The sequence below is a fragment of the Melozone crissalis genome, unplaced genomic scaffold, assembly GCF_028551555.1.
Source record: "Melozone crissalis strain CALT ecotype California unplaced genomic scaffold, PUWL_Pcris_2 ptg000018l_1, whole genome shotgun sequence".
In the NCBI taxonomy this organism is placed as follows: Eukaryota; Metazoa; Chordata; class Aves; order Passeriformes; family Passerellidae; genus Melozone; species Melozone crissalis.
The window spans coordinates 39172920-39199570 of NW_026535796.1; the positions used below are offsets into that span (position 1 = coordinate 39172920).

General features: G+C 37.8%; 1 protein-coding gene across 1 annotated transcript in view; it reads left to right on the forward strand.

Annotated features, from left to right (window-relative positions):
* The first annotated feature begins 8688 nt into the window (after nt 1-8688).
* SPATA7 (spermatogenesis associated 7) overlaps nt 8689-26651 on the forward strand; it is a 34606-nt gene continuing 16643 nt past the window's right edge. The window contains exons 1-4 of the mRNA XM_054275381.1: nt 8689-8782; nt 17866-17952; nt 18630-18722; nt 19600-19647. Coding sequence (XP_054131356.1) covers nt 8743-8782; nt 17866-17952; nt 18630-18722; nt 19600-19647 — 268 coding nt within the window. The 5' untranslated portion in view covers nt 8689-8742. The remainder of the gene's footprint in view (nt 8783-17865; nt 17953-18629; nt 18723-19599; nt 19648-26651) is intronic.

Here is a 26651-nt window from a genome sequence, read left to right on the forward strand (position 1 = left end):
ACTTAAGTTGTGACAAGCTCTAAAACAAATGAGGTGATATTTAGCATTTGTCTTTTAAACATATTTTTTTTAATCTTCAGAGTTGTAGCATATTCATAGCACATAGAACCTCGTTGTGCTTCACTGACTTGGGATGGATATTTAAACAAGTGGGTTTTTTCTTTGGTTATCCAACTGATTTTGAGATACAGGGACTAGGACTTTGTGCATGAATGTTCTCTAAGATTGCAGTTCATTGTCATGAATTTTCCAAAATGAGTAATATTTCAGTTTTGGCTTTAGGGATGATGTAATTAAAACAAACACATAGTAGTAGGAGGAAATCCAGCTGTTGCCACCATTGGGTACAGAACAGTCTGCCAGCTGATGCCATCTTTAGAGCTGGAGAGGCTGCCATGGGAACTGACAACAGAAAACCAATATAGCTATACATTTTATTTATGACAAATGAGTTTTCAAATCAGTAACACATCAGCAGTCATAACACAGAAAACATGAGTTAGTTGCCAGTAATGTATTCTTCAAAATCTTCTGAAATTCAACAGAAATGGCTAGTCAAATCTTCAAATGAAAATTGCCAGTATTGCCCACTCCCCTGCAAAAAAAAAAAAAAAATCCAATCTTATTTTATTTTGACTTTAGTTTAATTTTAACTCAAACATTTTTATAGGCTCCAAAGTCTTACAAGGAGCCTTGCATTCAATTCCATTTTATTTTGATCATGAGTGCTTTGTTTTATATGTTATCTTCCTTCTCAGACATTTTATTCCACCTCAAAAATCGCTTCTGTCACTAAGACCAAGAATAACTAGGGCTACTTAAAACTTGCATTAAGCTTTAATCAGTCAAGCAACTTGTGTCTTAAATTGCTATCTCTGAAACTCCTTTTCTTATGAGATGTGATTAGAACACATTGTTTAGAATGAAATTATTACATCTGCAGTAAAGTGAACAGTAAAGAAATTCTTTTCCCATAACTTTCACTGAGGTAGAAAGAACCTCCTAATATTTTCTAATCCATGGTATTAATGTATAATGTACTGGGTACTTACTGAAGAGTCTGTTGCCTTGTGGTTGTCAGGTGTCTTAGCCCTTCACAGATGAAGGTCCTTATCTATCAGACATAGCAAGATTATCAAGTTTCATAACACAACAAAGATTCTCCAGAAATCCTTCCATAGTCCTGAACAAACTGAAAAGAGAAAACTTGGGAGAGAAACATGGCTTGCCCAAACAAAGCAACCAAGCTCAAGGGGATATTAAATAGCTGGAAAACTCTGAACACAATATAGTTTAGAAAGGAGGAAAATTAATCAGGTAGGGAGGGGCCTGTTGGTTTGACCTCAGTACTCTTCAAGGATTTGTTTTAAAGAAAGCAAAAATAAAGAACTTGCAGAAGTAATCACTAAATGCAATAAAACCCAATAGGTTTATTAATCAAATAGAACCTGAGGGGTTTTTAGATGCACTTAGCTAAAAGGCACACAAAACATGTTTTCTTTATAGGCAAACTACAAGGATTGAAGTTATTAGTGATGATACTGGAAAACCAATCCTGAAAAACTTTTGATACTATCATAGTATATTCTGTAAAATAGCTAGTTGTACAAATTATGGGGTGTGGGAATTACAGAAACTTAAAGGTATTGCCAATATATATTGTGATTTGAAGAGTACTTACTAATACTGCAGATTTGTGTGGTACAAATTAGAAAAAAATTGGTATTAGCAGTATTAAGTGCAGAAGCATGCCTTGGATGAGAAAGAAGAACTGCTGTTATGAAAGGCAGATGACACAGGAAGAATGGGACATAGGAATATTAAATGAGCATGGAAAGTTTTAGAAAATAAAATTTATTTCAACCAGGTTGAAATTTCTAGCACAGATCTTACTAGAACATACGAACTGGTGGAATGGGAATGCTAACTTCTGAAAAGTGAACAGAAGAGCATGAGACTGATTCCACCTGAGACTACTACACAACATTAACTGCATATACACTGATCAGGAATATAAAGGTTTTGTATTCCTCTATGGAACTGAATTTTTGAGCAAACTTTTAAAGAGGGCTGCAAGAGGAAATACATGCAACTTTCAAGACAGAGAATAATCAGCTTATAGAAGAGATTTAATGATGATGTCTTTTATTAAATAAATTGTTATAACACAAAAGAATTTCCATCCTAATTGTGCTTTTCTTTCTTTCTGTATTGTAAAAGTGATTTGCTTACACAGACTAAATTCAACTTCTTCTAGTCTTATGTGGAATTGCTAGACTCCACTACAGATATTCATCTTTAATATTAAAAATAACAGGCCCTACTGGCTTCTGTGACATTATCTTAGGGATAAAAATTATTCTGTGTTAAGGTCTCACCCATATAATGTAATCTGCAGTTCTGATATTTATTATTCAAAGGATAGATGTAATTTCTGTTCCTGTTGATCATAAGCATAGTGCAAAAAGGCATGTATCAAAAATGCAGACAAATGCAGTAACTCCAAATGCTTCCATTTTTACTACCAACTATGAATTAAGGTGATTTGGACTGAAACCTACTGAGGCACCCAAATTGCTCTACACAAGGTCACACGTGTCACTGACAAAGCTATAAATAGACCCTGAGCATCCTGGCCCTTGGGCCTGTGAAACATCCATCAAACTGAAGCTCCTTTCTTTTCTGATACATTTAACATGTTAATGAACAGAGGGGGCAAAAAACAGTGTATATCAAATTTTAAACCAGTAAATGTCAGGTTCTGTCTAAATCAGAACATTGGGTATTCCTGAAATTTTATGATGTCAGTAAAAATATGTAGGTTTAGTGTGTAGTAGATGTTTTCCTTGGAACATAACTTTTAGATGAAAGGGAGTCCTAAAGAATATAACAGAAAGTATTTACAGTAATTTTTCCAAAGATTTTTTCTTAAGTATTAATAAACTAAAATTATTCCATAGAAAAATTACTCAAAGTCTTTCATTGCAGTAGTTAAACTGCACACATTCCATTTTGTTTCTGGCCATTTTCTTGCCTATTGCTTTCTTTCACACATAATTGGAAGTTGTTAATATGACTATAATTGCTATTACTTATGAAACTTTGCATGCCTGCTATTTTTGCTATTTTCTTAAGCTGTTTCCTTCATCTTCCAGTTTGTATAAACACACAGGCTTTAATGAAGTTAATGTGTAAATATTACAGTACTTTTTTATGGATAAATAATACCCCCAAACTCTTCTGAGCAGGAATTTAAGTCCATTTCTAGTAAAACTGCTTTTCCCACTCATGCAGATATTGAAAATTATCAAAGGGCTTTGAAAAATCATAGTATATCTGTGTCTCCTTTTGTAGAAAATTCTAAAGATACCCTTGAGAATTTCTCTTCTTGACCTTGACAAAGCTGGAAGAACTCTCTTTAGCACAAAGGATCCCATTTATTCAAGCATGTGTATGGATTAGTATGTTGCCATGTAAGCCTGATCATGCTGTAGTAGAAAGTGGAGGGGCCACACAAAATGCCACAATGACATCCTTCTGTCTGCCTGACATGGGCTAAGGAGACATAGATGATCCATCCAGCCTAAGCAGGAATAGCTTCACTGAATTTACTGCAGTTGTAGCATTTATATATGTCTAATCTGGGTCATAAGTTTCTGATCTTCACTGAAATATTTTTTTAAAAATCATTCTGTCTCTCATTAATTAGTATGAGTAAGCATTTCTATGTATCACAGTAGGTAAATCAATTAGAAAAAAAATAATTTCTTTTGGTCTAGACAACTCAATTATGACATTTACATGGGCTTTTTTCCCTTTAAAATTCCAATATATTTCATTAGTTATGCCCATCTACATTCTTTAATACCTAAATGAATTAAAGTAATGAGAAAAGAACAGCCCTCAGTAGTCAGCTCTACTAAAGGACAGTTTTTCACCTAGAAGCCTTCCATCTGCACACTTGCATGGGAAGAGTAGATAAACAGAAAATGACACAATAAAAGGACAAATATAAGCAGATTCTGAGTCACCCAAGCTACTAGATAGTGCATTACAGCTGAGAATAATATCTCATACAATTTATACAGGTTTCTTCCTTGACACATCTAAAAATAGACTTGTATGACAGTATAGATGCCCTATAAAACTCTGTAGAGATCTAAAAAGAAAGAATGGCTGTATAGTGCACATCTGCACAGCAGCTTCCTGAAGGAATTTTTGTAGCAGTTATTCTATAAATGCTGCAGGGGAGACTTTTCATTCTAAACTGATAAATTTTATGGAAGTTTAATACTGCATTCATAGAAACTTTACATCATTATATATTCCCATAGTTGCCCTCTGATTTTAGGCTAGCTCCCTTATTGCATTCTAAATCACAAGGTATTAAAAACTATAATTTTTAAGATATGAATCTTCTCCTCTGAAGTTTTTTTGCATCATCTTTCCCACTGGAGCCCTAGCTTTGCTACAATCTATAACTACTGCTGCCATACAGAAAACAACAGAACAACTAAATGCATTGCCATGAAGAAAGCAAAGGAGTCTGCAGCCCTGCCAAAACACATAACTCTCCATCATTTAGAAAGCTGCAATGATATTTCAAGACTGTACATGATTTTAAATAACTTAAAGAACCACATGACCAAAGAACATGCAGCAAACACAAGACAGAAAAGAACTTACCATTCCTCCTGGAAAAGTAATCCTTAAAAAAAATCCAAAATAAATCAAAACAAGCAAATAACATATTTCAGTAGCTATTAAATCCTTTTTTCCCCTCACACCAGTGTCTGAAAGCTACTTCAGTTGTTTCAATACAAGAATTTCCTAAGTAGGTAGCAAAAGAAAACTGCTCAGCCAGTCTGTTTAAATGCATTTAGAAGGTACCACGTCCTCTAATCTTTCAGGTAAATGTTTTTATTTCCACACAGTTGTAGGGGAACAGACTTCAAGGCTGATGTCTGAATGTGCCAGCTGGGAATTGCTGTGACTCAGTGACAGCCCTCTGAGAGCTGCAACGAGGGACTTGGAACACTGACACAGAGCCACAGGCAGGTGACAATCTGCACTGAGATAGGGCACTTATGCCAAATAAATACTCAAGTAAACCCAGGAGAATTATTTCCATGATCAAGTACACATTGTGATGAATTTAGGACTGTTCTAGAGTACTCTGTGAATAGAGTGTGCTATCTTGTTGGGCTGTTTCCTGCCTGCATATGTATGCTCATTTGACTGCTGTAAGGAAAACCAAGCATAAAAGAAAATCAATGGCTTGAAAGAGGAGGACTCTCCAAAGAACTGCAGATTAATTTTCCAGGGTACACACAAACTATTTTTCCAAGAAAGCCAAATCCTACAAAAGCAAAGTTGTGACATTATAAACAGATCTCTTTCCCAAGTGAGCAGGTAACTGTTTGAGATCCTGCCAGACACACCATCTTTTTCAGACGAATGGAAACTTGTCTGGGCTAAGCATGCAAAAGTGGACATCTCATGGGGTATTTCCTTTTTTTTGGACATATTTCTCTCTGTGTTGGTTTGTTGCTGATTTATGAGCTGAACATTTTTAGAGCAGTTAGGTGTCTACACTGGATGATGCAGAGGGCAGAAGTAATAGACAAGGAGGCAATTGTTCCCTAAGTCCATGCCAGGGTGGGAACAGACGCTCACCTACACTTGCAAATGTGACTCTCATGTTCCTGGTGCTTTCCTTCCCTCCCAGTGAAGGCACATTTTAAAACCATGTTCTGTTGTAATGCATCCTAAGGAAAAGGGGAAAATTCCTGCTGCTGACAAACAACAACAGTGATTGCCATGTTTCCTGTTTTCAGATTGGGAAAGGATGAATTTTACAGGTTCTCACATGTTACTCTTCAACAGTGGTAAGATCTCTGCTGTGATCTATGTAACTTATTTTTGTACTTTTTTGAGCAGATCAAAATCCAGAATTGATTCCATTTTTGTTAAGGCTTTTTTGATGTTGTTGTTGTTTGATGCATATTATGGTACTTAATGTGTACACCATTATAAAATGGCATTACTTTTTAATTACACTCAAAATATATATACTCTCACAGACCAAAGGAGGCCAAAAGCCACTCAGGCCCATAAGTGAGACCACTTAGAAATACATAAAGCTTTGGGATGTGTTGGCACTGGTGGTCAAAAATTTCAGAGACAGGATAACTCTATGATGCTGTAACTGCTGACTGAAAGGGAACAAATGGAAATCTCTACATTCCCTCAGCGTTGCCTAGAAACCAGGGGAATATTTCTAAAAATGCCTACTTACATTTATGTGTTTTAATTATCTATGTGGTGGGAAAAGCATAGGAATAAATAAGGAAGAGACTATGAGAAATCTGTCATATGGGTTTGTACAGAACAGCCTAACACTGTATGTTGAGTACTACAAACTGAGTATTTGGGAAACTTATATTCAGAAAAAGAAACAAACAAAAAAGTCTTTTGAAAGTCTAGAAAAAACTATAAACAGGTTTATTTTGGGGTATTTTTTGTTTTGTTTTTGAAAAAGCAGAGACAAGTGTTTTCTGTGACATGATCTCTGTAGTAGAGAGTATTACAGCCAACCACATAGAGGTGAGAATCTTGTACACTTACTTTTATTCTCTCCAGTATCTTCAGGTATCTGAAATGGAAACTGTTTAAAGACTATCTCTACCTTTAAAATCTACAGATTTAACAATCTGAATTGTATCGAAGTATAAACCAGAGGTTTATACTTTTGTGTTTCAGAGGCCCTGAAACACAAGAACAATGGTAAATAATTTCCTGAAGCCCTTTCCCCAAATCTCTAATTTCACACACAATCTGCTTCAGAGAAAAAAAAAAAAAAAACTACCAAAAATAAACAAAATAAAACAAAACAAAAAATAAAACCACAAAAAAAAATTGACAAAAGCTAACAAACAAACAAAACCCACACAAAAACTCTTTGGATGGTGGTTTTTTTTGGTTTTGTAGCTTTTTCCTGGCAGATATTTTCCAAGAGATTGACCTCAAATCCAAGAGACATAAAGGAAAATGACAAAATGCTATACAATTATTTTGATTTGACAAGAAAGTAAGGTGCTTGTGACCTTATGGTTGACAGTAGTTGAAATGCCACAGGAACTGACGCTTTTATATAAAAAGCAGTCTGAAAGAGAGAGGGCCGCCTGAAGATGGAGGACCAGTGAGTTTCCAGGGTATATATTTCTTTCCCTGACCTCTCCCAGACAAATTTGACACCAACTACATTTAAGGAAGATGTAACAGAAAACAAACTGCCAAAATGATAACTACAACATGAATCACAGAAACTAAGGCTACATCAAAGGAGTACTTCATAATTGGTACATCTAAAATTAAAAGGGACATCACAACATTCAATAGTCAGAACCCTACTGAAGAGTTTTTTTGAAGTATTTGGTAGAGTCTACACAAAGTACTGGGGCAGATAAACTACTGATTTAAACCAGCATGTATGTTTGTGTGACCAAGTGGGAACATTGACTGAGGTAGAAATAAGGAAGAAAAGTTGTTTTTAAGTAACATCCACTTGATTTTGCTATGATTTTGAGCTACATTCAAATGAATTTTTCTAGCATGTAAGGAAGTGTAGCAAATAATATAAAACACTGTCTTTAGCCTATAATTAATACTTATTTCTAGATAGTGAAGGGGAATGTCCTTCCATCTGGGACAATGTGATCTTGTGATGTGTTAGGTTATGGAAGGGACTGCAGTACTGCTGGCTGGTCAGTGAGAAAAATCTTCACACAAAAAGCACAAAAACCCTCAGAGATTTCCCTAATTAGTGTGGTGGTGTTCGCAGGGGTCCCAGGACGAGAGAAGAGACGAGGACCTGATTTCATGTTTCAGAAGGCTTATTATTTTATGATATATATTATATTAAAACTATTCTAGAAGAATAGAAGAAAGGATTTCATCAGAAGGCTAGCTAAGAATAGAAAAGGAATTATAACAAAGGCTTGTGACTGACTGAGACAGTCCGGACAGCCGGGCTGTGATTGGCCATTAATTGGAAACAACCACATGAGATCAATCACGGATCCACCTCTTGCGTTCTACAGCAGCAGATAATCACTGTTTACATTTTGTTCCCGAGGCCTCTCAGATTCTCAGGAGAAAAAATCCTAAGGAAAGGATTTTTCATAAAACATGTCTGTGACAGATTAAGGAAAATAGCAACCTGTCAGACAAACTGTAAATATCACCCTATTGCTTCTTCACAAAGTTCAAATTCAGCATATCGGCATGCATACATTAATCAGTGATGGGATCAAAGGCTGCTTTTTAAAAGGTTATTTTGGGGTTCATTTTTAAGGTGCAGTTCGTTTTCAAAGACATTGAGATTAACTTCTTCAGTGTAAAGCACTGGCAACGCTCTAGGCTCTCGCTTTGTTACTCGTTCTCTCAAATATCAGTAAATTCCTCCGGGGCATTCATTATTCTTCAACTTCCCGTCAGGTTCCGAGGAAAGGCTTGGTTGCTGCGGGCCCGTTACGGCCGGGGACAGCGCCTCCCCGCTGCAAGGGCGTTTCGGGCCCGAGGCCCCGCCCGGCCCGGCCCAGGCCCCGCGCCGCCGCCGCGCGCCCGCCGCCATGGCAACGCCGAGCGGGCCCCGCCGAGCGCCGCCCGCCCGCGCCGCGGGACGAACCGCCGCAGCCGCCGAGCCCGGCCGGCGCCGCCCCCTCGGGCCCGGCCGGGAGCATGGGGCTGAGGATGCAGGGCGGCAGCAGGCGGAGCCAAGGTGCGGGGGGCTCGGTGGCGGCTGCGGGAGGAGCGGGGAGTGCCGGCCGCGGCGGGGCGGCGGCCGCAGCCCGGGGGACGCGTTGCCTTCCGGCCTCCCCCGACCCTGCCGGCCGTGGGGGTGCGGGGCGCGGCCCGTCTCGCCCGGGACTGGGGGCAGGCGGCGCCTCCGCCTTCCCCGCTGGCGTGTGTGAGTGAGCACGGAGCCCACGGAGCCGGGACGGGGCCCCACGGAGCTCGGGGGCCGCCCGAACTGCGGGGCTCGGGGGGATCGCGCCTCGCTCCTGCCCTCGCGGCCGCCCCGAGCGCTGCCGGCCCGGCCGTGCCGCGCGGGGAGCCGGCGGGGCAGGGAGCCGGGTGCCGCCGCTCGGGCAGGGAGCCGGCAGGGCAGGGAGCCGGCAGGGCCGCGGGGCAAGGAGCCGGCGGGGCAGGGAGCCGGCGGGGCGGCGGGGGAGGGAGCCGGCAGGGCCGCGGGGCAAGGAGCCGGCGGGGCAGGGAGCCGGCGGGGCGGCGGGGGAGGGAGCCGGCAGGGCGGCGGGGGAGGGAGCCGGCAGGGCAGGGAGCCGGCGGGGGAGGGAGCCGGGTGCCGCCGCTCGGGGAGGGATACGTACGGCCCGGGACTGGCTGTAATCCTCCCAGAGTCGGGCCTGGAACTGTGCGCGCTACAGCCGTCTCCCCACGGTGCCTCCTTACGGTACCGGCATCGAGTGCTGCTGGGGCAGCGCTTCAGGCTGCCGGGATTTCTTTGCCGGCATCTTTTCTTAGTTAACTTTCGTCTTCTCCAAAGCTGTTATTCATGGGTTATATTGGATTGTACTCTGTGTGTACAGCGTCCCACGGTGTTTAGCTGTAGATCAAAGTGTTTTGGTTTGGTGGGATTTTAATGCGAGTGTAGTTGAAAAATAAAAGACTCAGAAGTTTTGAAGGTCCTATAAAGTGATTCCTTACCCACATTTAGCCATCCGTGCCCTGTTCCTATGAATAGTCCTAGGGGCACTTGTCATTCATGATAAAAAAGGGTGCAAACATGCGAAAATGCTTGCATGAGCCAACTGTGGCTTTTGGAAAATACCTAAAATATTTTGAGGTATAAACTTGATTACGTGCATAATGTAAAACAGTGGTAGGAATTATTCAGTGCTGCGTTGTAATGTCAAGATCATACATGGCTGCATAAAATCAGAGCCATTTGAGATAACATTAGGCTGTTGTGTTGTATCTCAGTGTCAGTTCCAATCTTTGGAGACAGTGACAGATGCCACTTCAGAAGATGTCTGATATCAAAGTAGAGTTTGAACATAAATTATAATACTATATAGGAATATAAAATTCAGAGCAAAAACTAGTATCTTGTACACCAAATTTTTATGCTGTCTTACATAATATGAAGAAAGTTTTATGACAAATACATCCTTTTTCTGACTATTCTTGCTATTGTCAAAATGCTTCTATAGACAATCAGAAAGCATGCCAATTGTTGACTGTGAAAAGAGAATAAGTAGGAGTCAAGATCTAAATTTCATTCAGGTTGCAGCAAGCTTTACCTGAATGACTTCTGTTTAGCAAAAAAAGTTCAAAAGTAGGGAAGAATTACTGTGTGTCTGTTAAATTGGGAAGCCATTGCCTGTCTGCATAGGAGGTCACAATGGAGGCAGAATTGTGTGGCTGAACAGTCCATGTGGGGGTTCTCAGGCTCCTTACAGAGAGCAAGGATTAGCACAGGCAGACAGACAGACTAATACACTGAGCTGAGCGGGAAATCTGTGTGCCTGAGCAAACTTGGCAGAACAGCCGCTGGGTTGCTTGCAGTTCATGAAAGGAGGAAAGCACATCATATTTATGGTTTCCCAAAAGAGTTGTATCTAAAACATTAGTACAGAGAAAGTGGGATACACTATTCCATGTCCTGGTTGTATGCCATGCAAAGTTTCTTGTTCAGTCTTAGCCTCATCATTTTAAAGAACCAAAATGTGGCGCTTGTTTGTATCAGGCCTTGTTTTGTCTAGCGAGAATACTGAGAAAATAGATATATTTTTAATATATCAGAGTATTTAGGATTTTCGTGTAGGTCTTGTCAAAGTTCAAATAAGGCTGAGATTTTTTTACCCTCCTAGAAATACCAAAGAATTAATCTGCTGTGTTTTTCCCTAATTCCAGGTATAAACCTTGAAGTTATTTACTGTTGTATTTTCAGGAGTTAATATACTCACAGTTAATATACTCACAGATTTGTAGTATGACCTCAAATAATCTGAATACTGTAATTTTAAACCAGCTTTGTTGCTTAAATCCAGTCCCCTGCCTTGGGCTGTTTAATGCCCATTGCTGTTCAGGTATGTGTTCAGGAACAGCAATACCTGACAGCACCGTGCACTTACTGTTAATCAAGGACACACATTTGGGCCACTTCTGTCTGACAGCATAAAGTGGGGCTGAGTGGGGAGCTCATCATTACTGCTGCATGGAGGCTGCTGTTAGCTTTAGGCAATTTGCACAGGATTTTAAAACAAAATTTAAATGCTTCACATGTTCATAGACAACGTCATCTTATTTAGATTTTTTCTTGCATTGTAGGAAGTCTTTGCATTAATCTGACTAGAGCTGAAAGGGTGTTAACACAGAGACTTGTGAACTATTTTTTTTTAAATTCTTTTTTTATTTATCACTTGAACAAATAGCTTATTAAATTTACTAAATTCTTTTTTTGGTAGCACCAGTTTTTAGAAGCTGAAATTTCCTTTGGCCAACAAGAAAGATGGAAAATTATCTAGTTATGTCTTCAAAGAAGGAAGGACATTTACAAGTTTTATTTGAATCATAATAATTTTAACTGAAATTACACACTGATTGGGTGAAGAGTCTGATACCCACCTCATCACAGCCTCCTTCCAGGTAGTTGTAACAAACTGACATAAATTCATTTTCTTTTGCCTGCAGTTCTTATCACAGTTGTGCTACTGACACACACAGCTGTTTCTGCTTTTGAAGTGTGAATAGAGCAAGAGTTTGCATACAGAACTTTGCTTGCTGAAGCCTATTGCTAGAAAAATTTTAACAAATATTTTTCCAGAGTTATGTAATCAGATATGACTCGAGGCTACTGTATTATTTAATTAGGTTCCTTAAATTTTTCAGAGGAGGGTTTGACTCTTGAAATACAATTTTGGTTGCATGGTTTTAATTAATACAGAATACTCTAAGATTATTAATTCTAAAGGTCTGAGAGACCTAACTCTTAGGTATTGAGAGTATGTGTATAGAAGAGCTTTTGTGTAATCCAGCATAGTAAGTGTATAAATAGCACCCATCTAATTAATGGCTTAGGAGGTTATGTATAGTGCTGGTCAGGAGATGTATAATTTTTATCATATTTTGCCTGTGACACTAATGATCCCATGCAGAATTCAGATGGAAAATTTGGGACTTTATTTCATAATTGGAGTGTTGTGATTTCCTGGGTCTCTATTCTTTGAGTTTTGCTTTAGGAAGTTTAGATAATAATGACTATCCTTTCTGCTGGTGATTTCTGCTATTTATTAACAAATCTTAAATGAGATTATTTTAAAGATGACTTCACATGTGAGGCTTTATATTCCCACGACTGATAAGTAAAACCAGAAAGGGGTCCAAGAGGCTTTTGTTTCACTTGCATGAACAGGAAAGAAAATACAGGTGGGATTATGACATGCTTGTTTTGCCTCACTGTAACTTTCAAATAAAATGGAGCAGTATCTGCATTCAGTAAGTGGCTAAATCTAAAGCCATGTTTGAAGGCCTCTCATGGTTGCATAGGTGCTGCAGAAAAGCAGTGGAGACTTGCCATGTTTGCCCCTGTGTTCTTCACCTAGAGAAGGAGTCTGTGAGTGGGTCACTGCTCTCTGCTGGCCTTTTTGTCTAACCACTTCTGCAGCTGTTTGCCACCTTCACCCATCTGTGAATAAACTAGGAGCATTGGTATTACCCAGGCTGGGCAGGAGAAAACCCAACAAATTAATGCACATTTTGTAGAGAAACTCATTCTGTTCTGAGTTCATTCCCAGATATGTAAGTAGAGGGTAAGAACCAGGCAGCCAAGGATAAGCAACCAGAGAAGCTTAAACTAGATGAGCAATTGTTCCTGTAGCACCTGGTCGGCCACAGCTGAGCAAGTAGGGAGTGTTTGAGGGGAGGAATGGCCACAGGTAAGGAAGAGGCAGCAAATTGGGGATATTGAAAGGAGTTTAGGGGGGATGGTACAAAGATGTAAGCTACATGAATAGGAGGCCTGGCCTCATTAGTAGTACTAACAGAATATGGGGGGTTTTTGAGTATATTGTGCTAATGTGAAGGGAAAACAGTTAAAAATAGAAAAAATTAGTTTCTTATTTAAATAAAGTTTAAATCCAATGTGGATTTTCATAACTAGGTTAATCTTTTAATGTACTCGGAGCTATCATCTTTCCTCTGTGTATTTCTGTGTTGTATTCATATATACAAAAATCTCTGTAGCATAAAGAATTAATGGATACTCTGGTTTGATAATTCTCCTAGTAACAAAAGGCAAGGAACATGTATTTCAGGTTATAATTCAATTCTTTAAGTATGACCTTGTCAGACATATTAGATAAAATTCTTAAAGGAGTTTCCATCACTGCTTGAAGTAATTTCGGATTTCACAGAGATTATTTAAACCAGTTTTGTTCTTTCCTCAGCATGTGTGCAGCATTAGTGTTGTTGTGTACTGTTAGTTGTATAGAGTTAGCAGAGTTAATTCATAGCAGGAAGCCCACTGAAGAGGTCATAAAACTGGTTGGTAGAATAAGGGTGGTAATGGCAGACATCCTTGATGTGTATGAAATTCACAGCACAAACCGTCTGCATGTTGTTGCCTGAATTACTCACTTGTGGAAAGGTGTCTCTTTAACTATTTCTGGTTTAGAGCATTGAGATATTAGGGAAGTAAAAAAGGAAGAAAAAGAGTAGGCAGTTAAAGAAGCAAGAATAGCAAACCTTTATAAATCACTGCAGTAGCCGGAGTCTTTGCAAAGCATTTGTCAGCTTGGGTCCTTATCAGTCTCAGAGGGATCAAATGCCCAAATCTCTTGCAAATGATGCAATTCTAGTCTGTTAGAGGCAGAGGTGTTTTGCATTGCCAGCTGAGAGGAGGCCACTATAGAGCTAGGAATGCAAGAGTGCTGGAGCCCCCAAAACCAAACTGCTGCACAGAAGGGTCAGTATTGACAGTGATAAGCATATTCTTCTGGAACAGCTGGGGAGACCTGAGGTCTAAATCCACCTGGGGCTGAGGGTTGTTTGAACCCAGGCTAAGGTCTGGGAGCTGCCTGCTGGAAATTACAGTGTTCACAGGTCTCTAGATAAGGTTTGATGTCTTGTAGTGCTGGATTTAGATGCCTATATCCAATATCCCCTCTAAGATCTCTGTATTTTCATGGATTATCTTTAAAGTAGCAAGTCTTGATGGGTAAGGGTAGCATGATAGATTGCTTTATTTATTTAATTTTCATTTGCTATGACTGAAGTACATGTTTGTTATAAAAATAGTAAGACTAATACTTGTGTTTAAAATCTTTTCTGGGAGAACATGGTAATGAAAGACTGGGCTTCTTTCCAGTATGTATTCACGCTCCAAATCTGAAATGGCTTTGTGGAAAAATCATTTCTATAAATGATGCCTATCCACTAACAACCAGGAAACAAAATAAACTGCTAATTTTTATAACTTTTAATACTGTAAAATCAGAAATTAGGATAGGATGCATTTTAAATTAAAATAAAACTAGAATTTAAACAAATATCTTTCTGTTTTCTTTGGAATAATGTAGTTATTACTTACGTTAGATACCAGCTGGAAAAAATATTAGAGAAAGCTGTTTTAGTTTTTTCTTTATTGTTGCTTAGTGTCATAGAAGGATCTAGAAGATCAAATAAATTTTTAGAAGTATTTCATTTGTTTGCTGTCTGTACTTTAGGAGAACACAGTATGAAAATCCTAATTTTATATTCAGTGAGGATGGTCCACTTATATCTATAAGGAGATTTACGTTTAGATCAGATAGTTACATGTGTCATATATCAAAGATTTTTTTGGAGTTATCCTCCCATTGTTTGGTTTATATTTGATTAGCTGTAAATTACTGAAAATCCCACCTTCTTTAAAATTCTCTTCATATATCTAAGCCTTCAGTTTGTTTCTGCTGTTGTGCAAATAACTGAAAATACAGCTGGAATCTAAATAAATACCTGTTCAAGGGAAAAGACAGCCTGAAATGATAGCTGTGAAACTTTTGACCATTAGCACTTTCTGCCTTCAGGAAGGTAAAAAGAGCCTGCCCATACCAAATTCTCCAGTTTCTTCTCTGACATTAGCAACATGTGTTTTCACCATAAGAGTGATTTCTGTGCCGTCTCTATGTCCATAGTCCAAGTAGAGGATATAGAAATGTTCTTTACTTTTCCCGACTGACACTTTTTGACAGCTTTTTTCACCTGTGAAATAGTGATGCCAACTCCTTTTTTCCTCTCTGCTCCTTCCCCGGGTACAAGCCAGGTACAAATGAATTGTAAAGGACCGAACCAGCAGACAGTTTTTCCTGTAGAATTTCCGCTGTGCCATCTGCTGGTGATGCAAAGCAAGTGAACCTTGTAAAGTCCAGTCTTGCAGTGCTGAGCAGTTGTGTGTCCAGCTGAAGACATAAAAAGCAACAGGTTTCTGAGTGTCCCTGATGGTGTTTAATGTGGGACAAAGTCATTTAGCTTACCTGAAGAGAATCAATTGTAGAGAGAGCAGTGTCTGTTTTTTTTTAAAGTGATCATGTTTGCCCTTCTAGGATTCTGTCACATAAGGGTGAGTCAGTGGTACTGTAAGCATTTACCTAACAATACCACAGATTCTTCCCTCTGGAATTATAGCCAAGCTCTGAAGCACAAAAAGCAGTAGAATATTTAGGTTATTTAAGCAATTGTAAATGAAACACTTCTGATTCCCAGTTGTCTGCTGTAATCCAGATTTCAGGTATATATGCATGCAGGTTTTTATCACTAGAGAAAATTCTATCAACTAAAATTTATAATCTAATATTCAAGTCCTCCCAAAGACTTGCATTCTTCCAACAACTGCATGTTGTAAATTCTGGAAGTCATGGGTTTCGGGGTGGATCCAGCTAGACTGTGGATACATTACTGTATGTAGTAATGTATGGTAGAGAAATAAAATATTTTAACAGGACATAAATGCTTTATTGGAAAAGGTTTGCAGTCATTGTGAAAACATTCTGAATCTAATAAATATAATAAATGTATGTTGGAATTTTAATATTTGAAAAATAATTTATTGTTTGTCCATATGTATCTCAGTTTAAATTACAAACTGAGATAAGGAAGAGTTGTGCCATGAGGGGAATGAGCCATTTGAAATCGATACAGATGAGCAGGAGTGTTGTCCTTTGTATTTAAAGATAACAGTAAAAAGTTAAACAAATTGCAGGATAGTGTTGAAAAAATCTCCAAGAGCATTTTCTTCTTTTTTTTTCCAACTGCTGATCTGGCAACTTCACAGCAAAAGAAGTGAGAGTGCTGTTACTGCAAACACCACAGCTACTACTGTAAATACACAGAAGCCTGTACTGTATAAAGGCTGGCTTTTCAAAGTATGAAAGTAATTCAAGATTGCCCTTGTATTTTCTGTGCTTTGTAAGAAAGGTTGAATCTGTTGATCCAAATTTAGTATTATTTCACAACAGGGGAAAATTATTTTAATTTTTTTCTTAAGATATTTTTTATAGCCTCCTATACTAGCAGTAGTCATTCAAAATTTAGTACAGTATGGCTTTTTTATAAGGCCTTGAGTAAATAATGTTAAAACATTGTTAAATGAATGGTTTGTTTTGCTGCAATCTCTGCTAATTAATATTTAAGACACCATGTTCACCATCTTGTGCAACACGCTGTTGAACTTAAATACAGAGTTACATACCATGGTAGTTATATATGTAATTGCAATAGTACTTTACCAATCATGATATAACAGTGGGAAATGAAAAAGAAGCCCTGGAGAGCCAGGTGCTGGGCATGCAGGAGGTGAGCTGTGAGAGGTGGAATGAGGGGCTGTTGCCATGTGTGGCATGGCTGTCACCATGGCTCCCTGCCCCCTGGTCAGTTTGTAAAGGTAAACAGCCTTTATCACCCCAGCTGAGGTTACTGGGAGGAGATTCCTGCTCATACTGGGAAGGTCCAGTGCGCTTCTTCATGGGCTGAAAGGGGGAAAGCCAGAGGTCAGCAGGAGCAGTAGAGCAGTTGAGTTACCCACTTCACCTGCATGGTGGTTGCAGAGCCTTGAAATGACAGCTGAGAACTACAGTGGGGATGGGAAGACCACATGGACTTTGATAGTTAATAGTATTAAATTTGTAGAACTTGTCTGTACAGTTTTAGAATTGATGTTAAGTAAGTGTGGTTGGTATACTTACCCTGTTAAAAACATCCTGTTTGTTTTGGTTACATTTTATATAGCTTGAATGCCTTAAAGCAATGCACTGTATGCACTAGTATTTGTAGTCCTGGCATTTCTCCTGTCCAAATTTGTTCTAAAACAAATTTGTTCTAAAGCCAGTTTTTAAATCTTAGGTTGCATGACAGCCGCAGGTTTTCAAAGAGGAGATGCAGATCTTTTAATCCACGTTCTCTCAGTTTCCAGAGCAACTGGTTGTTTAAGTTTTAAGAATCTCCGCTTGTCTGTGGAATTCCCAGTCTATCAAAGTGCCATGAACTTTGAAACAAACTAGAGGTTAGCATAGAAACAGAATTGTGACTGTATCTCTGTAGAGTTTAATGACCAGTGTTACGTTCAGACTAAAGTGTTCTGATGGTCTGTTCTGCTGTTTAGCTCACTGAACCACTGAGAGCGCTATCATTGCATCTTGGTGTTTAGATTAAATTATTTAACTACATTAATAGTTCAGTGATTATAAAATGATTGAAGAAGATTTTGAAGAACCATTCTTGCATTTTTTGGAGAAAGACTTTATCTAGTCTATAAAAATATGCGTGGGGATTTTTTTCTAACTTTGGTTTTTGTTTCATGTTTAGTTAAGATGAATGAATGCTCAGGTCTTGTCATTCCCAGATGTGGTCCAGCAAGTCCATTTAAAGGACACTTAAGTAATAAAAGTAATGGTAAGTAACATGTACTTTCATCAGGTTGACTTGGTTCCATTTATGTGAATTCATTGATTTTGTGCTTAATTTTTTCTTAAAACTTCTGTATCAAGCTTATTTGGAGTAGTTTAATAGTACTTATGTTTAGTATGCATTACTGAAAATACTTTCAAGGAGTTAGTTTTACCTTGACTTTACTGCTGACTACAAATTGGTAGCAAGATGAACAAATATATAAAGATCTCCCATCTCTGTTAGCTGTAATATACTTATATATATAGACATATATATATAGATATGTTTACCACATTAAAGAACCCCTGAAGTTAAATGCATTCCTTTAGAGCCAGTAGTTTACATGGGCTAGTTTGTGATTCTGTGCTATACTGACACCTCAGACACCTTTTTTTCTAAAAAGAACATAGAGTGAAGAACAGGAAGTTTCCATGTTAACATTTTTGTAGTACAATTTCAGCTACTTTTGCAGCTATTTATTGAATTAATGGCTCATTGAGGAAAGAAAAAGGAGACATGATGATTTCGTGTGATAGTAACTGATAAAAAAAATACTGCCTTTGAGCAAAGTTAAACAGTGTCTTAAAGTTTGTGAGTTTGAATTGCAGTTAATAACTGTTTAAAATTGTAGTATTCTTTTGCTTGCCTTTCCAATGTTCAAATGTATTTTAATCTTACAGCTTTCTGCATTTGCTCCTCTCGAAATCTAGCTAGCCAATACCTGATCAGAGATCACATGGTGGTTCATTATAACAGAGTTCTTGCAGCCAAAGGTAAAAATGTGCATGTATGAATGAACTGTCTCCCCCTAAATTTACCTCAGTCTCTCAGAATAGCCTCATACCAAGATGGGATGACTGGATTGTAGAAAATTGCTTTTTCTTACCCATACATGTGTCAGCAAGGAGAGATGGTTTCTACTTAATAATACTTATGTATGATTGAGATGGGAAGTCTTGTATGAAAACATTTTCCTTAAATGTTACCAAAGATTCTACCTTAATTTTAGAGCACTTTGTGCTGTATTGGCTTCATTCTGCTTTTGATGAAATAATGAATTATGAAATAATAGGCTGAACTGAAGGTCATAGTGACAGTCATAACAGCAAATATACAGAAATTATTTTAGGAATGAAGGCAGAACATTTCTACTTAAACTCAGATCACAATGTCTTTTATTATTTTTATTTCAAAAACTTAATAATCTTTTGTTCATCTTGCAATGAATAGTAATAACAAGTTCTAATGACTGTGAAAATTGCCCTGTGTAAATGAGAAAATCATGTTACTGACAGAGTCCATCCTCACAACTACAATACTCACAATGTTATGTCTCATGACATTCTCAGTATCCTCAGGGATGCAGGTAAATGCTATCAGAACAAAATGTACAGAAACCTTTTGAAAGGAGTCTTCATTTAAGTGATGATTTTTCCTTTAAATATGTGTTTTACCCAGAGAGCTTTATCTCAAATCCTGTGGCCATATTAATGACAACCTAATACTTTAGGTACACAGTAACTAGAATATTTTAAAATAAACAATTAAATTAGTCTTTTTCTGTGTTGGTTTGTTACTCCATTTTTCTAGCTATCACATATACTAAGTAAATATTGAGTCACTCACATTTGGTGTTTTTCTTATTTTCAGCAGCTGTAGACACTTCATTGCCCAAAAGTAGGTTGGCCAGCATCAAACGTAAGTATTTGTTATATATTGATTCTGCAAATGCTGCTGTAAAACTGACTTAGCAAAAGAGCCAGTGAAGAGTAACAATAGCATATAACCCTTAACTGAGCATTCATGTGTCTGCTTGTTTATTCAGCTTTCACATCCTCCTTCAGCTACTTGGAGGTAGCTTGAATCTGCATCAGTGGAATGCTGGAGAGATGGATCTGGGCTGGCAGGGATTAGCTGTGCTTAGCAGGACACTTCATTTGTCAATGGCAAAAGTGTCTCAACTGCAAGAGATAGGATAATCTTAAGTATATGGTACAAATGCATAGCAAAATCGTGGACCTTTCTTAACAAAAACCTTTGAGGATTTCTCTCACTGCTCAATGTGTGCATGTAACTGCTGTCTTTTTTCTGACCTGCATTACTTTATATGCTGCTCCATCTGACTAAGATTCCTTCACAAATAATAAGAAACTCTGCCATTTAGGCTGAAAGTTTTGTAGTTATCAAAGAGGTAATTCCATGAGAAACACCTACTTCCAAATTCATCATTTCTGGTCTCACTGACTTCTCAGTATTTAAAGTTAATACCACCCAGGTATATCTTGTTCAGTTTCTGCACTATCCTTATAAATTCTAGGTTTTTATAATAAAATTTAAAATTATTTCAATTTTATTTCATACTTATAATTAGAGTGACTGCATTTTTTCCCTGCAGTTCTATGCATTGTTCATCAAGAGATACACATTTCTGTACTGTAATGACCTTGCAACCAAGTGTGACATGTTCAGGTGTTGAGCTCAGTGCAAGGTACCATTTGAAGAGTCTCTGGTAAACCCTGGAGAATCATTTTTCTTCCTCCATTGTTCTGTGAGACAGATTACATGGAGATGACAGCCAATAGCTCAGACAGGAAGAATGTTGCAAATATGCTGAGGAAGAAAAGTAATAAAAAAGGGTTTTAGAATATTTTCAAAACAATTTCTTCTTTCTTGCTCAAGATGAGACACGTGATTTAGCCAGGCACAATTTTAACTTCAATGTGGTTGAATATCAGCAGTATCTTTAGTGTCACTGAGGATGAGGGGTTTACACCTTTATTCTCACAGTAGTTCACTGTGAGTAGTTCTCTCAGTGGTATGTCATTGTTTTAACTGAAGCTTATTATTACTTTTTTCTCTTTGTGTTCTTTGTGTAGTTATTGCATTCCAAATAAAGTTTCTGTTCCCCCTCTATTTCAGGATTTGGGCAAGAGGGTAAATTTAGATCAAAATTATAAGATTTATTAATAGCATAGAGTTACAAAACAGAATTCCTGCAGATAGTGTTAAAAAATACCTCCTGAAAATGTGCTTTATGTACTGCTAGAATAGCAGGTGAGTATTTCCCTTTGGGGTTGTTGCCATGCATCAGTCATTAGTGTTTAAGAATCAAACATGATACTGTAGTTGGCATTCTCCCTGGCCAACTGAATGTGTTCTGTCCTTAAAGTGGATTTAGTTTCCACTGTTCTTTTCCTGGTATCTTAGCTGGCAGCAAGGCAGGCAAGGTGCCATGCCCCTGGGCTAGCAATGAGCATGTTCCTGTGTATTCGATCAGGCTTACTGACTTAAAATAGTTGTTAGAATGTGAAACTTCTTGAAATGTGAAACTTCTATGTTCAGAATTAGTCCAAGCATGTTGATTGATACCAGTGGCCATTAGAAGCCTGTGGTTGTGAAACTTGTGCCAGAAAACTTGACAAAGGCTATGCCAAGTAAGACAGCTGCTGCTACACATGCCTGGTTTCTAACAGTACTAACTTTTCAACCCATATGTTTAGAGGTTTTTCCACGAGGCATATTGATAGTACATCTTGAACTTGGTGATTAGTGTGCTTAGGAATGCAGGTCTCTTTGATACTGGGGCAGGGGGAGAAGAAGAAGAAGAACAAATATTCTGAGAGGTTACCCACCATAGATCTATTCTAGCCTGGTGGAAGTTGAATTCTTGGAGAGAGGGCAGTGAGAGAAAGGGAGAGGTAACAATTCAGACTGATAGTAATGTTGGTTTTCCACCCTTTAAAGGGGTGAAGTTCTAGCAAAAATATTAAGAATTAGATATTTTTATGTAATTCTGTATTTAAATGCTAATTTTTCCCATGAACACATATATCTTTACACTTTTTGCACTTTACCTTATGAAAAAGAAGAGATCTATGAAAAGCTGTTTTACATGTTTTGTTGTTGCTGCCATTTTACAAGAAGCTTTCACAAAACCACCCTATATCTCTTTTTGTTCTGTTAAATCCTGTCCTTAAGTATGTATTTCTGAAAATGAAAACTGTAAGCGACTAAAATAATCTCTTTAAATTCAAACACTCGGGTAATTCTAATACCTCTGTTATGTCTTTGGAAAGGTGTCCTAATATATTTATCAAGTCTGAAATTTAGTGAGCAGGAAAACTTATAGAAAAATTTTTTTATGAATCTGTACTTTTAACTGTAGTGATTTTACTTTTTTCTCCAGAAGTTATTTACTGTAAAGTTTCTTCTATAATAAAGGTGTTGGGGTTTTTTATGAGGTAATTAATTTTAGATATGTACATCAAAAATACATTTTTCACAACTTGTAGTTGTGAAAAGACTTTAGATCATCTAGACTGACATCATGAGTTAAGCAAACCAGAAGTTCAATCCCGTTGTTCTAATATGAAACTTAACAGCCATATTGAATGTGGTAAATAAAGCACATAAACAAGAAAAGCCTGCAGTCTTGACTTGTGAAAGTCAGTAAATAGAGAAAACGTAACTTCCTTTTGTAGATGTTTCAGTAGTTACTCATCATAATTACTGAAAATGTGTCCTTGATCTTTATTCTAATTTACCCAGCTTTACCATCTGTTTGCTGGTGGGGAGGATTGTTGTTTTTATACAATTGTCCATCATTACTCAGGATTACAAAATAGCCATAGCATACCAGAGAACAAGAGTAAGATTATGCATTTCACTTATTTTCAGCGTTATCTCAGTACAGTGTGTCTAAATTGTCCTTGTGGGCCACTGGGGCCAGTGGTACCTTGAAAACAAAATCACTGTCAGGGGCCACCTAGAAGCCTGCTGGACCTCTCTAGGGTGCACAAATGGAGGTTTACCTGGGCAGGTTTAGATGTGCCCTTCAGGGCTGGTGCAGCATTGCACAGGTTGTGTGCAGTCACTGTTGCAGGCTGCTGTGTTCTTCATGAGGCTGACAGAGGTATGTAGGAGATGTCTGCTGGATGAGGAGCATCAGAGGTGCATGGATTTGGGATAATCCAGTGCTTCTAGCCTCTTCTGAAATGCCTTTGAAGGATTCATATCTCACTGCTAGGCTTTATTTCCAAGTCTTAGCAATGACCAGGTTTCACTATTAGTACCTTTGCCAAGTAGTATCAGATTTCTGGAGTACAAACCCTCTTATAGCTGTTACTTTGTATTTGATGCAGGCAGGGCTTTACTATGAAGCCCTTAATAAATGCTTTGTCACCCTTTTTAAGGTGATTCCTCCCTTGTTTGATGAAACAGTGCTACTGATACCTGATGTAAAGAAGGACTGCAAAATCATCTCTTAGAGTTATGAAAATTAAAATTTCTGTGTTTGACTTATAAGGAACCTGAACTTCATAGCTGGTGGCAAAATTCAGTTTATATTTGATAAGATCTCACCCCAGGTGCTTAAATTATGATGTACTGGAAGTTCATGTAGAGCTAGGAAACTGATAGTAAAAATTCTTAGAGAAGAAAGTGCTTGCTTGCAGAAGTAATATCACCAACTGATACACTGGACAGTTTAGTTATGGTCACTAGGTACTTCAAGCTCAGCTGAGATGTTTGTATGATTTATGTAAAAAAGAATTCAAAAGGGAAACAATAACTCCAAGTGTGTTATTGCAAAAATAGCTCATATAAAAACACAGTAGAGAAATTCTGAATGTTGGATAATTCCTTTGAGATACATTGTTCTGTAAGCTGAACTCAATTTACATCTTACTTTGTATTTCATTGTTGCCATCAATTATTTACATCAAAAATGAAATAACTTGAAGTTTAACTGCAAGCTGTTTTGTGATGTGATAAATTTAGCAATTGGAAATTCAGAGCAAAGGACAACCACTGACATTCCAGATCATAGTGTCCAAGTGCAGAGCTTTCAAACTGACTAGGACTGTGATATATATGATTAGTGTGTGTCTTCCAGATTTATGACATTTGTTTTATAAGTCTTGAAATGCTGCTGCAGTCTAGACTTACAGCAAAAATAATTAAGCCTATAGAGGGAGTATTCTAAAAGGGAGGTAAAGTGATGTGATCTCTGCTTTGAAGTGTGATGTACTCTGGGAAGAGTATTTGCCTAGGCAAAAGTGACAGATTGATCAGTGTCTTATAGGTGTCTCTTTATGAGGAGTGCTACAGTTTAACATCTGAAATTCAGTCTTTCTTATGCTTCCTTTCACTGACAAAAAAAATAAGAGAATGGATTCATGGAGTTGTTGCAATAAGGTATGGAATGTAGGTTCACAGCCTGAATTTGTTTGATCTACAGAATCACTAAATAGTTTATATTCTAATACTTTTTCTCCTACTATACTATGAATCTGTGGGGTTTTGAGCGCTGTAGTTAATGAGATACAATTAATCTTTAAAGTTCTCATAAGATTTTTAAAGGGACTCATTATTTGGATTTACAAACTATTATTTTATTGCTGCACATTTTGTCTTCCCCTTTTAAAAAGATAAAAAGATAAGATAAAAAGATAAAACCCAGTAATTTTCTTTTTTTTTTTTTTCATTTATTTGTCACAAGATATTTACTATTATGTACTTTTCCCATATTTAACTCTGCATATGTGACATGTTCCTGGAGCCAGTGTTCAAATAAAAGCTACTTGCAGTGAAACTGTTTAGGTATCTGTTAACAAATGCAGTTTATGTTTACTTTCTATTAGTCTATGACAGTATGCCAAGGGCACTTCTTTCATATTTAATTTATGGACCTCACTGAAAGCTAAAGAAGCTTTATATCTGTAATGGGTTTGAAGCAGAAGATAACTTAAACAGTGAGCAATGTTTTCAATTAAAAGCTAAATCTCTCTTCTGAAATTGGATGTCTCTTGAATGCTGGTCTCTTTGTTTCTGTGTTTAATATATTTGCACTGCAACACAAGTGGTTATATATGACAGCCTTAAGTATCTTCAGCTCCTCTTAGCTGTAATACTGTAATTAGTGCCTCAGAGTTCCAGGCAGGTTTTCTATCTGGCTTGGAGTCAAAGCATAAGACTGGATTCTCCTGTCCTTGCATGGGTAGTAGAGGACATGAACTAAGGAGAGGTAGGGCAGCCTGTTTCTGCATTTGTGTTACTTGCTGACTGCCTTAGAGCTGTCCTAACTTACCTCCAGCTGTTTACATCTGCATCAACTCTTTTTAGAAGGATCTCTCTATCTCTTACTTTGCTGGTTTCAAAATTCCTAGCTTTTACCACAGATCTAGCCTGAAAACTCCTGATTTGGCAATAAGATAAGCATATTACTAGAGTTTTCTGACATTCTGTTTTGCATGTCTGTGCTGCCTTTCAATACACAAGTGACTTTATGGATTTTGGAGCACACTTAATGAATGGATTAGCTGAGCTAAGCTCACTGTATGGCAGGTGTGAGGCAAGGACTCCACATTTGCCCTGCAGGGGATGGTAGTCCCAGTGGGTAATTCTGATATCCCAAGGTAGTCTTAGCTGGAATCCTTACTGTTCTTTATTCTTGGGCATAAGCCATGCTTTGGGTGAAATGTCACAGCACCAGTCCTGGAGGAGATTTTTAACAGCTTTGAATGCCAGTAGTAAAGGCTTCCATGTATGCCAAATTTCACAGTTACTCCTGTGAAGAGCAGAATGAGGACAACGTGGGAATTCTGTTTTGCAGTAATGTTCACACTGCTTTGCACTTTCCCCAGATACTCCTGTTAAGCCATGAGGTGAAGGTGGAACATGCAGTAAAATGTTAAAGCTTGTATTGTCGTGGGCAAACCCACTTTTCATCTAAGCACCTGAGTGTAAGGAGTTTGCTGTTTCAGACACCTACTCACCCTTACCCATACTTCTGTATGTATTGCATTTTTGCTTTGTAGGGCTCTCATTCACCCATTGTTTCTCTAGATATTTGTTCAATCAGCCATCACCATTTTACCTGAGCAGTAGGCAAGATGTGAGTTTTTGTAGCCTCCATGGATGTGCACACACAGACACGCTGTATTGGCCCAGAATAAGTAATTATTTATCTCAAATATATGAAATGTCTAATCTGTAGCTAATTTTTAAGTGCTTCCCTGTAATTTTTAAGACAAACACAATTAGAAATAATACTAATTTAGAACACACACAGTAACTCAGTATAGAAAGAAAAACATTCAGTTTTAATTATTTAATGGTACAGCATATTTTATCATTCTGTTAAAATGTATATTTTTAATTCAGAGTTGTATAATGTAGCATTTGTTAACTTCAGCTAATTTTTTCCCAGTAATTTAAGCAGTTTCATATTGGAAGTATTTAATAGCATATGATGGATAAATCAGCAGCCATAAAAGAAATTGCTCTATACTTTACATATCAATTGTAAGAATTAAAAGAAAGAGGGAGTTTCCTGAGCAATGAGAGCAAAGATTTCACATCTGAAAGATTAAATTCCATCTTAAAAGGGGATTAAAATGTTTAAATGCAATGAATGCACTTACTTAAATATTTCCTGGAGAGTAATATGTGTGTAGGGTACAGAGATGAATGCACTTTAAAGGTTGATTAAATGTTCTCAGATTGCTGTAGGTCTCAGCTGTGTAGAAGAATGTACCACACCAATCCCTGAAGTTTTTTACATTTCCATGCATTAAATATAGTAGTGCATGTGCAGATTGGGGTCTCCCAGAGTATGATATAAATATATTATGAAACCAGAGAAGAAATCCTCAAAGGCCTTTGTGTGTCTCTATCAAACAAATGATTCATACACTTGGATA